The following is a 14,669-nucleotide window of genomic DNA, read 5'->3' as shown; positions in this document are numbered from 1 at the left end:
TGTATTCTCCCCTTACAAAATTAGCCATGGTTTTGCTACTCTAACTATTATCCATGGTATTTAATAAGATTGTGGTTATATGAATGGTAATACATACACCAAAAACACGGTCGCTACACGTTTACTATAGTAAAACCATGGCTAATTGTCATAAGTGTTTTATCAGTTAGCCTATATAGCCACTGTAGTGAAGGAGATTGAATAGTAATGAATATTTGCAGCCTCTCAGACAAACAAAAGAGCGATTTTTTTTTTTTTAATTATTATTATTTAAAGAGATTTACATATTAGTCCATTTTATTCTAAGCGTATGTAAGATGTTTTTCAAAAAATATTCATGTAAAACGGTCGGCTTTTTCTGGGGTGATTTGCATTTGTTTATGCTGTGTGCTCCTGAGCGTGACCTAAAACATGGCGGAATCCGACGCGGCGTGATGTAGGTTCCCATTCTCTACAAGCTTTCTCAGATCACCGGTGTTTCATATATCTCTGTTAGAGGTTTTTTTTTTTCTGACACTCCTGAAATCACGGTACAATTCTTATCAATATTTCTTTGGAATAGTTTCCGCCCATTTTAGTTCATGTAAGTGGATTAACAGTACAGTGCATACTTTTAGGTGAAATTAATTAGCTTATTTCAATTCATCCATTAACAAATCGACAGCAAAACATTTACAAAGCTATAAAAATTACTCATCTACACATAATATGTCATTAAAATCCCAAACTTTCATAAATAAGGGCTCAAATATATAGCTAGCTTAGCTCTTATTGTTAGCCTCTATAGTTAGCTGACGGTTGTGATGCTAACAGACTTTTTCCGATGACACTGAACCATTTCTGTAAAGTAAATATTCAACAGAAGCATGTCAATTACATGTAAGAAAGTGTCAGGAACAGTTGTATGTATTATTTGTGTAATTTTAGTAATTTAATTTAACTTACCTGAAAGCAGTAAAAACAACAGTGAGACGGAGTTTTTATGCTACTTGTCAGCTGAGCTGCCGCCCCGTTTCCATGGTAACTCCCTCCACTCCAGTTTAAATGCGCCTTGAATGTTCAACGCGCGCGCCCATCAAACACATGAAAGTTACGCAGCATTTACATAATAGTACATAAAATTAGGAAATTGTCCTGAAACTTGATAACATTGTTTAAGTGGACAGTAGGCCTAAATTGAATGAGAATATGGGATCTATAATATAATATAATATAATATAATAGCTTTAAAAATGGTAAACGTAGTGTAGAAACAAAATGCATTGCTGCATTGCAAAAACACATTGATTAAAAATTCATATGAGGCATGAATATAGTTTCACAAATAGCCTATGTAAACACACACACACACACACACGCAACATGAGCATTATATGTATTTTTTCAATATATTTTCAAAATATATTTCAATATATTTAACAGTGCTTCACATATATGTGAATATATTACCTTTCTGTATGGGTTGATTCAGTTGTCACACCAGTGTATGGATTTAAATTTATATTTGGGGATGCATGCAAATGAAAGGTACATGAAAGGTTGTTATATAGCAGTCTGGGTACACAATTTTTTCGCACACTCTTTGTAACTGGCTCCTCTGCCAGGCACCATGGAATGTAAGTAGCTGTTAATTTAATATGCAAATCACTTTGTTGTCAGTCTGAATGCATTTTCTAATTAAAAATGTGCCATCAATGTGAGTAAAAAAGATTGGGGGCTGGGGGCACGCAGAAGAAGAGAGGACGTGATCAAGGTCTGGTGTAATGAGATATTACAGGCAAATCAGCCCTTAAAGGAACGGTTCAGTCCGACATGGCGAGCGGACCTGCGGGTGGACTCTTTTAACAGGAACAGAAACCGATGAGCAGAGCAGCATGGGCAATATTAAGGGCTTTGTGTTGTGTCTGATGTTGTGCCTGTGGAAGCCTGTGGCTCTGGTTCAAATGAGCTCAGATATAAAAGCAGATGAACGACAATCATTGGATATTTGTGTGTCACGGGTTCAAGGCTTAAGGTATGGTCACATTAGTGAACTTTTGCTGGCCACAAAGGTACATTGCCAATAGCATAGTAATGTATGAAGCACAGCTCACACAAGTTGCTTTCAAACCAGACAGCTTTCTTTGGTCAATGTGACAAATCTACATAATCAGCATGAACTTGTTGCAAAATGTTTGTGGGGAAATCTTTCACAATTAAGCAAAAATTCAGATCTTGTGGATTTCTATTGAAATGCTTGGATTTCACATGTGAAAATTATCCAAACAACAATACAGGAGCAGTAAACTTAAAGTAAATCCGGTCATTTCAATAGGAAGCTCTACGAAATTTTGTGTAAGGGTGAAAGATTTCACGTTTACCAGACAGATTTTGTTAATTAATAAAGATTTATTTTTATGCATTTCCTTGCACAATACTATATTATGACCTCAAAACACTTTTACAATAGTGCATGATTTGTATTTTGACATTTATAACACAAAACCAGCTCCATATATGGTTTTTCTGATGTGGTAAAATTGCTCGGTAGTGCACCTGGTACAGCATTGCATTTACAATGTACGAATCCTGTGAAACACAAGTTAGGATAAAAATGTTTAAAGACTTATAGAAGCAAGCTAAAACTACATGGTTGCTTCAAGCTAATGTGTTTTTATCTCGCATTGCTTTTGTTAATACTATCAGTAGCCTTTTAATTCCAATAACCGGACATTTCAGTTACGAACTACTGTGATACATACATCAACAAATATAATAAAACATTGCCACATTCACATTCATCTGTTTCAGATAAAACTGAACATGCTTTTGCAGCCACTCACTGGACAATTCGCTTTGAAAGTTTCGCAAAATAGCATTTTTCAGAAATATTGCCACAGGCACGTTTTTCTCAGTGAACCTGGATTGCAAATTAGGGGCAGGAAATACAAACATATTTGAGAAAAGAAAGCTGACATAGTTATGAGGAAAAGGAAAAATACATATTTCCTTGTGTAATCACATCCTAAGAAAATGTACCATATTAACCCTTCTTTACTCCAAATTACCACAGGTAATGCTGTAAAACCATAGTAAATGAGTATGGCATCTCTTTCAAAAAGCCATTTCAATTTAGTTTTTTTGACAACAGTGGTCATTAACAGCAAGTTTCCATGGTTTTACTGGTGTTTTGATGGAAACTAAAGAGGTGAGAACAACGGTAGTGGAGCTCTTCACGTAAAATACACAACGCACAAAGCTTCCACAACTTTGGCGAGCAATATTTAGTCAGAAACTAATCTGAGGTAGACCTCCGCCCCAGCCGCAAGTCATGCTATGGAGATAAAGATAGGAGAGGCGTGTGGGTGAGTGTTTGTGTTGGGGGTGGGGTGTCAACTCAAGCAGGCTTCCATGTAGCTAATTTATTTACAGATTTAATTAGACCGATTGAGCCCTCACAGTTCTGAGAGAGTGAGTGAAAAAGTGAGGGAGAGAAAGAGAAGTAGGAGAAAGAGAGAGAGAGAAATGTTGCCAGCGCTACACTACTTTAATTACTCTCTCCTGCACCAGATCCCCTCTCACTGACGTCTGGGGAAAAGCTTAATTAAAATCCTCATTATTTTACTTTTAATTAGTTCCCCCCTCTTTTGTTTCCTTTCACCATATGGCCATGTTCCGTGGTCAAATTAACGTAATTGAGCTAATTAAGCCGATCGCCTTAATTATTCAAAGCGCTCTGATTGGCCGAGGAGCCTGCTTTTTTTCACCCTGCCTCTCTCCTTCTCTGACATTCTCTGCTCTAGGAAGTTCACAGTTGTCAAGTCTGTCTCTCTGTCGCAGAGGCCCTACTGATTCACTGCACAAGTGGCTCATTACTAGCTAACACTGAAGAGACATGTTCTAGAAAGCGATCTGATGGAGACCTGAGGGAGCTCGCGACAACCGACCGCACCCTCCTGTTATATGAAAGTCTAATGAGTTGATATTACGTGTAGGATCACGAAGCAGAGAGTCTGATGTGAGCGTTGTTTTGTCAAAACGTTGAGACTCAGAGAGATGGAGACCAAAACCACAAGTCTATTGAGTGCTCTGATATCTGCCAGAGCCGCGGCCTATCGCGTTCAGCGAGCTGTGGTGTGCTTTGAGTTCAGCTCACCTCCATTCCTGTTCCCTGGTTTTAACTATCAATAGCAATAAACATGCCAAAAACAAAATACTAGCGGTTAGCATGCATGTTCCAATGTGTGTGCGCAGGAAAAGCGAGAGAATTTGTGAGACTCTGTCAACATGTAAAAGATAGGGCAGAAAGAAATATAACTTATTTTTAGCAGGAGGGGGACTAATTTTAATAAAAAATCATACAGACCTCTACTCTGAGGCTTAGGGGTTAGCATGCATGCTCCAACAATGCTATGAGGCTAATGACGTAAGTTTGAGTGCTGCTCATGTTAGTTTGCATTTCTGCATCATAATCTGTCCTGTCTATACTATCAATATCAATAAAAGTGGCAGAAAGACCAAAAAAGAGAATGCGCTGAGGTTTGGCAAGGCTGTGGCTGAACATCGTGCTATGAGGCTCATGCGGTGTGAGTTTAGCTCGCATAACTTCCTGCTCACACACTGCTTAAAAAAAGAAAATGCAGAGCTAAGCAGTTAGCATGCATGCTAATACATACTGTAATAACTTTAGATTTTTACCTCAGATTTATTTAGGCTTCAGAACTCATATAAGTTGTGTTCTTGATTAACATGATGAAAAAAATGAGTAAGAATCTTAGAGCTTATTTTCTGCAATAAATCCAAAAGCCAGTGGAAAAATCTTAATGGGTTTTAGTCAAGGGAACAGAGTGATGCTAAATTACAGGTTGTCCTACAGTATGTCATCCTTGCAGCACTTATTTATGCAGTGGATGTGAATTTTCACATCAATTCCGATTTCTGCATTATTTCTCACCCTCTACATACTATTAATAACAAATCAAGGTCAAAGGGTCAAAAGATGAATGCTAAAAGATTTGTTGGCGATGTGTGTTAGTGGTTAGCATGTACAATCTGACTCAGCTAATGTCCTGTGTAGCCAAAAGAAGAGAAAAAGGAAAAAGAGAATAAGGGAACACTGATACATTACTTCACAGGAATTGTAGCCTATAGGGAAATTTAACTACTCATTGCACATCACTCCAGTATTTAATATAAGAAATAAGTCAGAGTAAAAGAAAGGAGGGAAAATGAGTTTAATTAATATTAGGTGTGTTTTGCACATGGATGTTTGCCGGTATAAAGTGTGTGACCCTTTAAAAAACAACAAAAAACAATACAATAGAAAAAAACAATAGAAGCACAATAGAAACCATCACAGAAATTCTAATGATTTCCATCAAAATACCATTATAAACCATTAGCTTTTTCCAGTAAAACCCTTACAAAATTCCTCTTTGTAGTGTGTTTTGGGCATTTTTCCATAGGATTTAACATCCCACCAATAGAATCCATCACATACCAGTAGACACCATTATAGTTTCCATTAAAACCAATACAATTCCCATTAAATCCATTACATTTTCTATTGTGTTTTGGGCAGGGTTCTATTGTTTTTTTCAGCAGGGGAGAAATGTGATTACATTGAAACTACCACAATTATTGATAAATAAGCAAAAACACATCAGACATTGCAAAAGACTTTTTCAAAAGCACTTTCAAATAAGACAATTTATAGTGAATTAATACTATTATATGAATACACATGGATGTATTATATACACACATATATTGCTCAAACATATTACAGATCATGTATTATTAATTTACAGAAGTTTTGTGTCATCATACTTAAACTTCTCTAATAGGTCTGACTCAAGTTTCATCTGTTTGATGATGTTACAGGGTGTTCCAAATAAATAAATTCTGTCAACTGAAGTGAATTTCAATTGATTTCCCAAGTTGAATCATGGTGCTCGTGCAGATGGTGTCATTTCCTGTCCTCTCTATGGTTGCAGCCGAAATCCCATAACGTAATCCATTACATTACAGATTTTTGGTAATGTAATCAGACTTTCTTTTAGATCACTTTTGACCTAACTCGTTTATCACATTGATTTAAATAGGATAATCTTACACCATACTGATATAAAAATACAAAGAGAAAGCAAATATATAAGCCATGGGCTACTTTAGAGAGGAAATGTATAAGATGAAAAAGGATAAGGAGAATCAATAAATTATGAGTAATGCTATTGTGTTAATAATGTGTAATCATGTAATCAAAAACATAACTGTAGTCTGATTACAAGTATTTAAAAATGCAATATAATTTAATTACAAGTACTTAATTTTTGCAATCTGATTACATAATCCAGATTACATGTAATCAGTTACTATCCAGCACTGATGGTTATTATTATACCATGATTATGCCTGTTCTCTTTGTTGTTCCTGAAGCAATTTTATAAACCTACAATTGTTCAAAATACTTGTTCTTAACTCTATCCAAAACCCTTAACTAAAATGAAAGGGACATATATTGATGATATGAATGTGATATATAAAAAGCATTTTACCTCATTCCCTAACCCTAACCTCAAAATCTGATTGGTTGATAGAATGTTGTTCTAGGACCAACAAAAACATTTTTGAGAGCATGTTGCACTTGGCGAAATGACAGGAAGCATCGGAAAGTGGTGAAAAGGCTGAATAAGTGAATGTTTTGAAATTGAAGACACCGGCCGTGTGACATTTAGATACAGAAATTGTGAGAGGAAAACAAAGCGTTTCTAAATGTTCTAAGTTGTTAGCTAGTACAAATATCCACACTCTTCTCTTTCCCACTTTTTCACAGCGTGAGGCATGGAAACTCAGGCAATTACACTCATTTGCATGTGTTAATATGATTAATTAGTGAGTATAAACACTTTTTCCATGACAGAAGCAGCATAGCAATTCATACACCTGCAAACTTTTCTGATAGAGGATAATGCCTGTTGACTAAGAGGCTTTTTTTTCTTCCTCAGACCCTCTAATTGGCATGTGAATATGCGTGGTTAATTAGGAATATGCAGATGAAGCTTGATTGGTTTGAATGCAGAGTGTAAGTTGAGGCACGGTGGGATTCAAATTGTGCCGAGGTTTTGATTTCCTTACTTATCAAGATATGAAGATAATTGCAATTGTGATCATTTGCATACGTTAATGAATTTGCCTGATGCTTTTCAATCGAATGTGAAATAAATAATTGATGCAGTATCAGCACCTACACTGACATCAGGGATGCTTTTTTATAACTAAGCGCATTAAGGTGCCATTTTTGGAGCTAATTTAAAGACCGTATCGCTGCATCTTTCCTACAAGTCCTTATGAATTTCATGGTGCTTTTTGTTGCCATGCATGAGACATTAAATTAATGCATATAAAACAAGAAATTAATGCAGAGTAGGTTTTCTCTTAAAACAAATATACATACAAAATAATAAGATAACTACAAAAATTTGGTTAGTAATTTATTGGTTATCAACTTTTTGTCCTTTAATTGCAAAAACCTGTAGAATTACTATTGAAAAAACAAATCCTTGGGGAAATATATATATATATATATGTGTGTGTGTGTGTGTCAATTACTTGTCTCTAAATTTAAAAGAAGAGCAATTTCCCACTAGTTTAGAGGTGGCTTACTCAAGGGCAGGAGGTTGTGGGAAAGGAGAGGGGGTGAAAAAGTTGTGCTGTGTACTTTAATTGCGACATGGTAAACATTTAACGTGTGTGATTGTTTTGAGGCAGCGAATGGAAAGGAGCGACTGCCTCTTAATTAACTAGGCGGCAGATTAGTCCTTATTAAATTCAAACACGGGATCAGAGCAGAGTTCAGCCTCCCCAGTGCAATAGCAGCACAGATACGACACTCACAATGAACTTACACACTCCACGCTCACATTTAATTGCTTCTGTAATGGTCCGAGCTCAAGCCCTATTCATACTAACCCTCTGGGTAATCAGGTTTGCACCGCTGAGAGTAAAGCTAATAACTAGCAGAAAAACAGTAATAAACAATGAACAGTGAAATCTGGATGGTAAAAAGGGACAACAAATTCATTCTTGGCGGCTGGGTTTTGTTGTTTTCCCATTTATTGGATAATTGCTCCTTAAATAGACATCACATGTTGAGCAGATAATTCAACCGTTACAGAGAGTACTGGTATAAAAACATATTTACAATTCTACACCCCAAACGATGTACGAAGATATTCTGTTTTTGACGTTAGTCAACATGAATTCAAAACCGACCCCATTTACTTTCTAAATGCACTTTTCTGATGTTAAAGTGTGTCACATTTACTTCTTGTTGCAAATTTGTGGGCGAAATCCAGTTGTTTGGCATTTGACCCTTCACAAAAACCCGCCCACCTTGGTTACTGTTGCTATGTCCAACCCACTCAAGAGACAAAGAGAAAACTGACATCGCACTGACAGACAAGACAGAGCAGGTTACTTCTGGTATGAAACAAGGTCTCAGCTTTCAAATTGAATAATTTTTTAAAGAAATTAAAACAATAAATACCATTTTGTGGCTCTTTAATGTGTCGCGAGAGATTGCCTCAGTTCAAGCGGCACGTGAAGTGATCGTCTTTTCATATTTATTTAAAGCATGAAATAAACATGAATGAACATCAGAACGTATTTTATTTAAACCGCGGAAAGACGTCAATACACACCATTTCTCAAATTTGAGTCTACTGAAGTTAATCTACTCTCCTGGGCTGCGTTTCCCAAAAGTATCATAAGCCTAAGTTGATCGTAGCTCCACTGGTTTCAATGGGTCTACGATATACCGAAGCTTACGATGCTTTTGGGAAATGCAGCCCTGTCTGATATGTTTGTCAGACAAGATGGCAGATTCAGTGTTATGATTGGTCAGATCGCCTGTGAAACAAGCTCTTTGCGAAGGATCAGTAGGTTACAATTTTGCATGAGGTTGAAATAGTTTCTACACAGACTTCGCTCATGTTCGAATTGGTCACGCAAATTCACCACAATTGGAAATGGTTTGAAAGTGATTCAAGTGTGAGCTGTGCTTAATACACTGCTACAGTATTGACAACAGATATTTTTACAGCAAAACCGATGTGACCACACCTTTAGTGTGCATGGTTTATCAGTACACATCTTTTCAAATTAAAAAAAGGCAACAGAAAAATTCAACAAAATGTAATAACTTTCACCCTTTTAGGCTGACATCACCAGTCTCTCTTATGTAATGCCACTTTTCAAGTTCCAAACAATTCTTGATGCATTTGTTCATGATTAAATATCCTTTTTAAATCGGATATATGTCAAAAACGGGTTGTGAAGGCAGTTTCATCTTGACTCGAAAAAGCACACATTGCTTTCAGCTGAAGCCTTCTCTCTGAGGTTAGATGTGAGAAAGGCAGGATATCCTGTGAGAAAACAGAAGTCACTTCTGTTTTCAGGGGGCGAGAAAGCCACAATGAGAGATACTGCAGAATCCCCCACACAGTTTGATATGAAGTCAGATATAAAGAAATGCTTCCATCGCTCTCAGCCCAAACTCGTTCTCCCACTCAAAGATACTTTTTCATTTAAGTCTGTGAAAACATAAGTGCATCAAAGGAGGAGTGTCTGGAGGATGTCAGTGAAGAGCTGTGATGAGAAGGACACTGGAGGGTAAACCGAGAGAGGAGAATAGGAAGGGACGAAGAAGACGGGGAGTCCTTCAGCAAACCTACAAGACATAAGATTAGTTAAACTGCATGTTTATGCTCTTTGAAAACACTTTAGTTATGGACTGCAGACAAAGACCAAACTCATATTGTAATATGACCTTAAAGAGTAAAACTCACTTTCTGGTCCGGTAGCACTGGGTTGCTCTGCAGGTGAGTATTAAGGAGCGCAGCTCCTGGCCGGTCATGCTCACAAAATATGGTGCCGTTTACATAGTGGAATCGGTCACCGGGGACCAACTGGTTTCTGCACGTTGCACAGGAGAAGCACTAGAACAGAAAAGACAGAATCAAGTAAATTTGACCCTGCGGTGTGTTATAAGTGCTTAATTATTAGCCATGTGTTTTATTAAAGTATGCAGAGCTGCTAGTCAGGGTTAGCCTGAACTAACTGCCTCATCTAAGTGCTTAAAATTATTTTTTAATGAGTTAATCCTCATGCAACCAAGGTCAGTTTCATTGTAATAGAACGAGACTGAACGAGGTTAGCATTAGGGGAACATTATTATGAGAAGCTGTAAGATATCTAGGCTTGGCCCAGAGAAATAAATGTACCATACTGTAATATGACAAATAAATAAATAAAGATTCACGTGTTTAATTCAGCTCTAATGAACATCTGCTATTTAGAAACCCATTAAATATAGAACTCAAGTTAAAGGGAAGCACAGCCAAAAAATGAAAAATCTGCCATTTACCTCATTTGCCTCATGTCGTCCAAACCTGTATGACTTTCTTTCTTCTGTAGACTGTAAAGATGATGTTTTGAAAAAATTCTCTCGTTGTCCATACAAATTTTTTTGTGTTTCAAGAAGTCAGTCAAACAGGTTTGAAAAGACACAAAGGTAAGCAAACTGCTTTTTTTAATACAGGTTTAGAAAGACATGACGGAGAGTATTTTTTATTTTTGGGTGAACTTTTACAATGCTGTCATAATTGTGCTTCACATAACCAACCTTGAGGTGGTAGACGTTGCCCTGTGCCCGCATGACCATTTCACTGGCTGGAATGGACTGACCACATGCACTACAAGCCCCCGTGTGCCCAAACAACCTGGAAAGCACAGAAAACACAAATGAAGTAGAAGAAACACGTAGAACCATGTTTTGCTTTATTGCAGGAGAACAGTTATGACTTCAGCAGTGTAATCTCCCACAGAGTTGACACAACAGGCTTAACATTAAATGATGCCGTGTGATGCATCTAAGACAGCATGCAGCGTCTCTGATGTTCTCTGTGGGAGCATGTGAGAATGCATCTGCAGAGATCATCAGCACCCGGTGGATGCAAATGAGTCCAATGCAAATCAACACAAGAACAAAATGCTTGTCAGCATAGCATGACAACTACAGCTTCAGACAACTTTGGCTAGGCTATTTGAATTGCAAATGACTGTGGAGACTCTTGCCTCAAACAGTCTCATTATCGACTCGCGTCTTTGTTATAATAATTAAGATTTCGGATGTGGTCACTACTAAATGTGGAGGTGAAAAAACATGGCACTATGAGTTAAAAGCCTTTTTCACACTCATTATTAGTTGTTAAATCTAACTCACGTCATGCATGGTATTTTAAGAGCGTAAGATTAGTTTTTCCATTTGTAATTTGCTCCCACATTTTGTAGCAATTAACGATTTCTTAAAATATGTAAGTAACACCATACAGCACTTGATTAGTGAAATTAAGTGCGTAGAAGTTATATTAGTGCAGTACAAATTAAGAGGTCAAACGAAATATACAAAAATGTTTGTATGTTCTGATTATTTTATATGTGGTTTTCTATATTTTAACCCTGTTACTAAAATAAGATAGAAAATCTTACTTTTTGTGTGTTTTCAGCTAAATAAACGTTAAAACGCATCAAATTTTAGTAGATAATACAATCAAACAGACGTATCCAATTTTAAAAAAATTGGTCAAATGTAAACGGTAACAGGGTTGAAATTTTAGGTAGAATCAAGCCATAACTCAGCAGGAACAGCTAGTCTGGGACCAAATGCTGGTTTGTAGTAAATGATAAACCTATAAATCACATTTACACGAATCACAAAAAACATGTTTGTTCACAAAAATGTGGGTAACAGAGTGGAAGGGTTATGCTCAATACAATACAATACTTTAGAAAAGATCCAAATGATGTTACTCCCTGGGTGACACCATTTTAGGAATTATTATTATTTGTAAAAGGGAAGAAAATGAGAGTAACAGGGTTTAGACTTCTTTCTTTTTTAGTTATTAAAATTAGTTAAAGAGTTTTACTACAATGAGCTCAACAGATTATGTTAATATAATAAATTGCTAGATGTGGTTGAGAAGGTCATGACCTCTGAGCTAAGAGGGGTCATACAGAAATACTGTTTTAAAACAAGCTACTTATCATGCCCAATTAATTTGGTCATCTAATATCAGTTGATCAAATACATCTACTGTAACACTTCTCACAACGAATCTAAATGTCTCAGGTTCTTTGGTGTTGGAGCTTGCGTCTGACCTGATGTAGTCTGTCCTGCAGAGGATCATGCCTCCTTTGCTGTAGCAGGTGGTCCCGATCTCTCCCAGCTGAGCCTGACAGCACGAGCACTTGAGGCAGCGCGTGTGCCAGTAGCGCTCCATGGAGAAGAGCAGGAAACGGTCAGCGATACGACCCCCACAGCCCGCGCACGACCTGGACGCACACGCGCCGCCTGTAACCTGGCTGTTCACCATAGCTACAGCTGCAAGGAGGCAAATGAGAAAACCAGCTTTTATGAACTTAATCTAACCATGTATGATTATTAACAAACCATATGTGACCCTGGACCACAAAACCAGTCATAAGTCACATGGGCATATTTGTAGCAATAGCCAACAATACATTGTATGGGTCAAAATAATCTATTTTTCTTTTATGCCAAAAATCATTAGGATATTAAGAAAAGATCATGTTCCGTGAAGATATTTAGTAAAATTCCTACCATAAATATGGACTTCATAAAGTTGGACCTCATTTGGACAACTTTAAAGGCGAATTTCCTCAATATTTTGATTTTTTTTTTTTTTTTGCACCCTCAGATTCCAGATTTTCAAATAGTTGTATCTCGGCCAAATATTGTCCTACCAAACCATACATCAATGGAAAGCTTATTTATTCAGCTTTCAGAATATGTATAAATCTCAATTAAAAAAAAATTGACCCTTATGACTGGTTTTGTGGCGCAGGATCACATACAAATCTTTAGATGTAACAATACAGCAGTGCAATGAAGAGGACATGGCTCTCCCAATTTAAAACAGTGGTTAAACAATGTTTTTCTTTTTCCTAAATATAAATTCTTAAACTCTTCAGTACCTCGGATAAATGAATATTTGTTGGCTGTGAAATCAAATGAACAAGTCATCAAATGCATCCTAAACTACACAGTGATGCAAATATATTGGTCAACATTGAGATGACAAATTTATATAAGATATAAAGTAATAGTGCCAAAGTGAAGACTAAACACTAAAAAAGTTAATGATTCATCATGTTTTTCTATGCACTTGGTGTAAGAATACCAAAAAATCAGGCATAGAAGAAGAATCATTAAAAAAAGACTCTATTTAAGGATCACAGTGCAGCCTTCAAAAAAAAAAACTAATTAATTGTAATTCTTACATCTTTACCCTTTAAACCACTAGGTTAATTGCATTTAATGCATTTTTCTATGTATATAAAATTCACTTTTATACATATATATATATATATATATGTGCAGTCCAACTCTTGTTCACCATCCAAAGGACACAAGGACAACTCAAATTTCTGACTCGATCACTTTTATTTTCTTTTGGCTTTGTCAGTTGATTGATCTGATCTATATATATATATATATATATATATATATTCTTTTATTTGTTTATCTATCTCAAATAGCCATAACCTGCATGAATATTTGACATCAATTGCATCTAGCACAGAAGCAGCATTACAATACAGAACATGTCTTGATGAAACCACAGTGCATTCTAAACTTTAAATTCTCAGCTCATACATTGAAATGTAGTCCATCTGAATTTATATCATTAAAAATGTCTCATTATGTGAGTGTACAGAATGCGACTGACCTTGAAGAGCGTCGATGCTCCAGTGAGTTCTTACACTGTATAAAGTTGAAGTTATCCACCTCGAGACTCGCGCTCTTATGACTGTCCTCCTCTTCACGCCCACATTGTACAATAACCGGCAACACGGTTTAATTAACGTCGCTTTGCTGGACAGTGAATAGTTACTGGTTCCGTTGCATTGCGCAGCGCTCCAAAAGAAGAGCTCGAGAGTGTGGACTTTATTCCGTGAGATGTTTGAAGCAGACGGGCACCGAGTGAAGCTCACTGACACTGACTTACAGAGGCGTCGCGGGTCTATTTAATATCAGAGGCGTGACGTAACAGAGCTGTACACTTCACCTTGATAGGTTTAATCATTTCGGGGCGTGGCTTATAACATAATCAATATAAGCCTAATAAATATTTGTCCGTCACGAATATTAAATCACTCAAATTAGACATATTGCATATTAAATTTCTTTATAAAAATATAAACCGGATAATCAATTTTTATTCTCAAACAAAACAGATAGCATGGGTATTTATAAAGTAACCCTTATGAAAATTCACTGTAATTACCGGTAAGTAAACGTTACACTAAAGTAAATTTAGGATTGTTATATATATATATATAGAGAGAGAGAGAGAGAGAGAGAGAGAGAGATAGATAGATAGATGTCATTACATTGTTTAGAGCATTTTTTTTAAAAAGAGAGAGAAAGAGGACATCGGGACTCAATTTTTATTTATTTATTTTTTTAATAAAAAGACATGAATGAACATGCATAGGCAAAAACTATTGATTTTTTAAAATCACCAATACATTTTTAGTTTTCAGGATTTTTTTTTTTACCAAACTTTGTATAAAGATGAGCCTCAACTACATTATGTTATAACAGA

General features: G+C 36.4%; 1 protein-coding gene across 1 annotated transcript; it reads right to left on the bottom strand.

Annotated features, from left to right (window-relative positions):
* Positions 1 to 8,057: 8,057 nt before the first annotated feature.
* On the bottom strand, positions 8,058 to 14,070 carry si:dkey-90l8.3 (LIM domain transcription factor LMO4). The gene is made up of 5 exons (XM_058784840.1): positions 13,791 to 14,070; positions 12,199 to 12,421; positions 10,664 to 10,760; positions 9,828 to 9,977; positions 8,058 to 9,709 (listed from the first exon to the last, which is right to left on the bottom strand). Exons 2-5 carry the CDS (start codon positions 12,411 to 12,413, stop codon positions 9,701 to 9,703), a joined length of 471 nt encoding a protein of 156 aa, XP_058640823.1. The 5' UTR covers positions 12,414 to 12,421; positions 13,791 to 14,070; the 3' UTR covers positions 8,058 to 9,700.
* Positions 14,071 to 14,669: the final 599 nt, after the last annotated feature.

Source organism: Onychostoma macrolepis, chromosome 08 (assembly GCF_012432095.1).
Source record: "Onychostoma macrolepis isolate SWU-2019 chromosome 08, ASM1243209v1, whole genome shotgun sequence".
Classification (NCBI taxonomy): Eukaryota; Metazoa; Chordata; class Actinopteri; order Cypriniformes; family Cyprinidae; genus Onychostoma; species Onychostoma macrolepis.
Note: the sequence above shows the minus strand (reverse complement) of the source record. Positions and strands in the feature narration are given on the sequence as shown.

What these genes read in the sequence shown, in the direction of transcription:
- si:dkey-90l8.3 (XM_058784840.1), bottom strand. Translation starts at nt 12,413, where the DNA reads ATGGTGAACAGCCAGGTTACAGGCGGCGCGTGTGCGTCCAGGTCGTGC. An exon ending in TGCAGGACAGACTACATCAG is followed by an intron (nt 10,761 to 12,198) that starts GTCAGACGCAAG and finishes TGTGCTTTCCAG; the next exon opens with GTTGTTTGGGCACACGGGGG. An exon ending in GCAACGTCTACCACCTCAAG is followed by an intron (nt 9,978 to 10,663) that starts GTTGGTTATGTG and finishes TTTCTGTTCTAG; the next exon opens with TGCTTCTCCTGTGCAACGTG.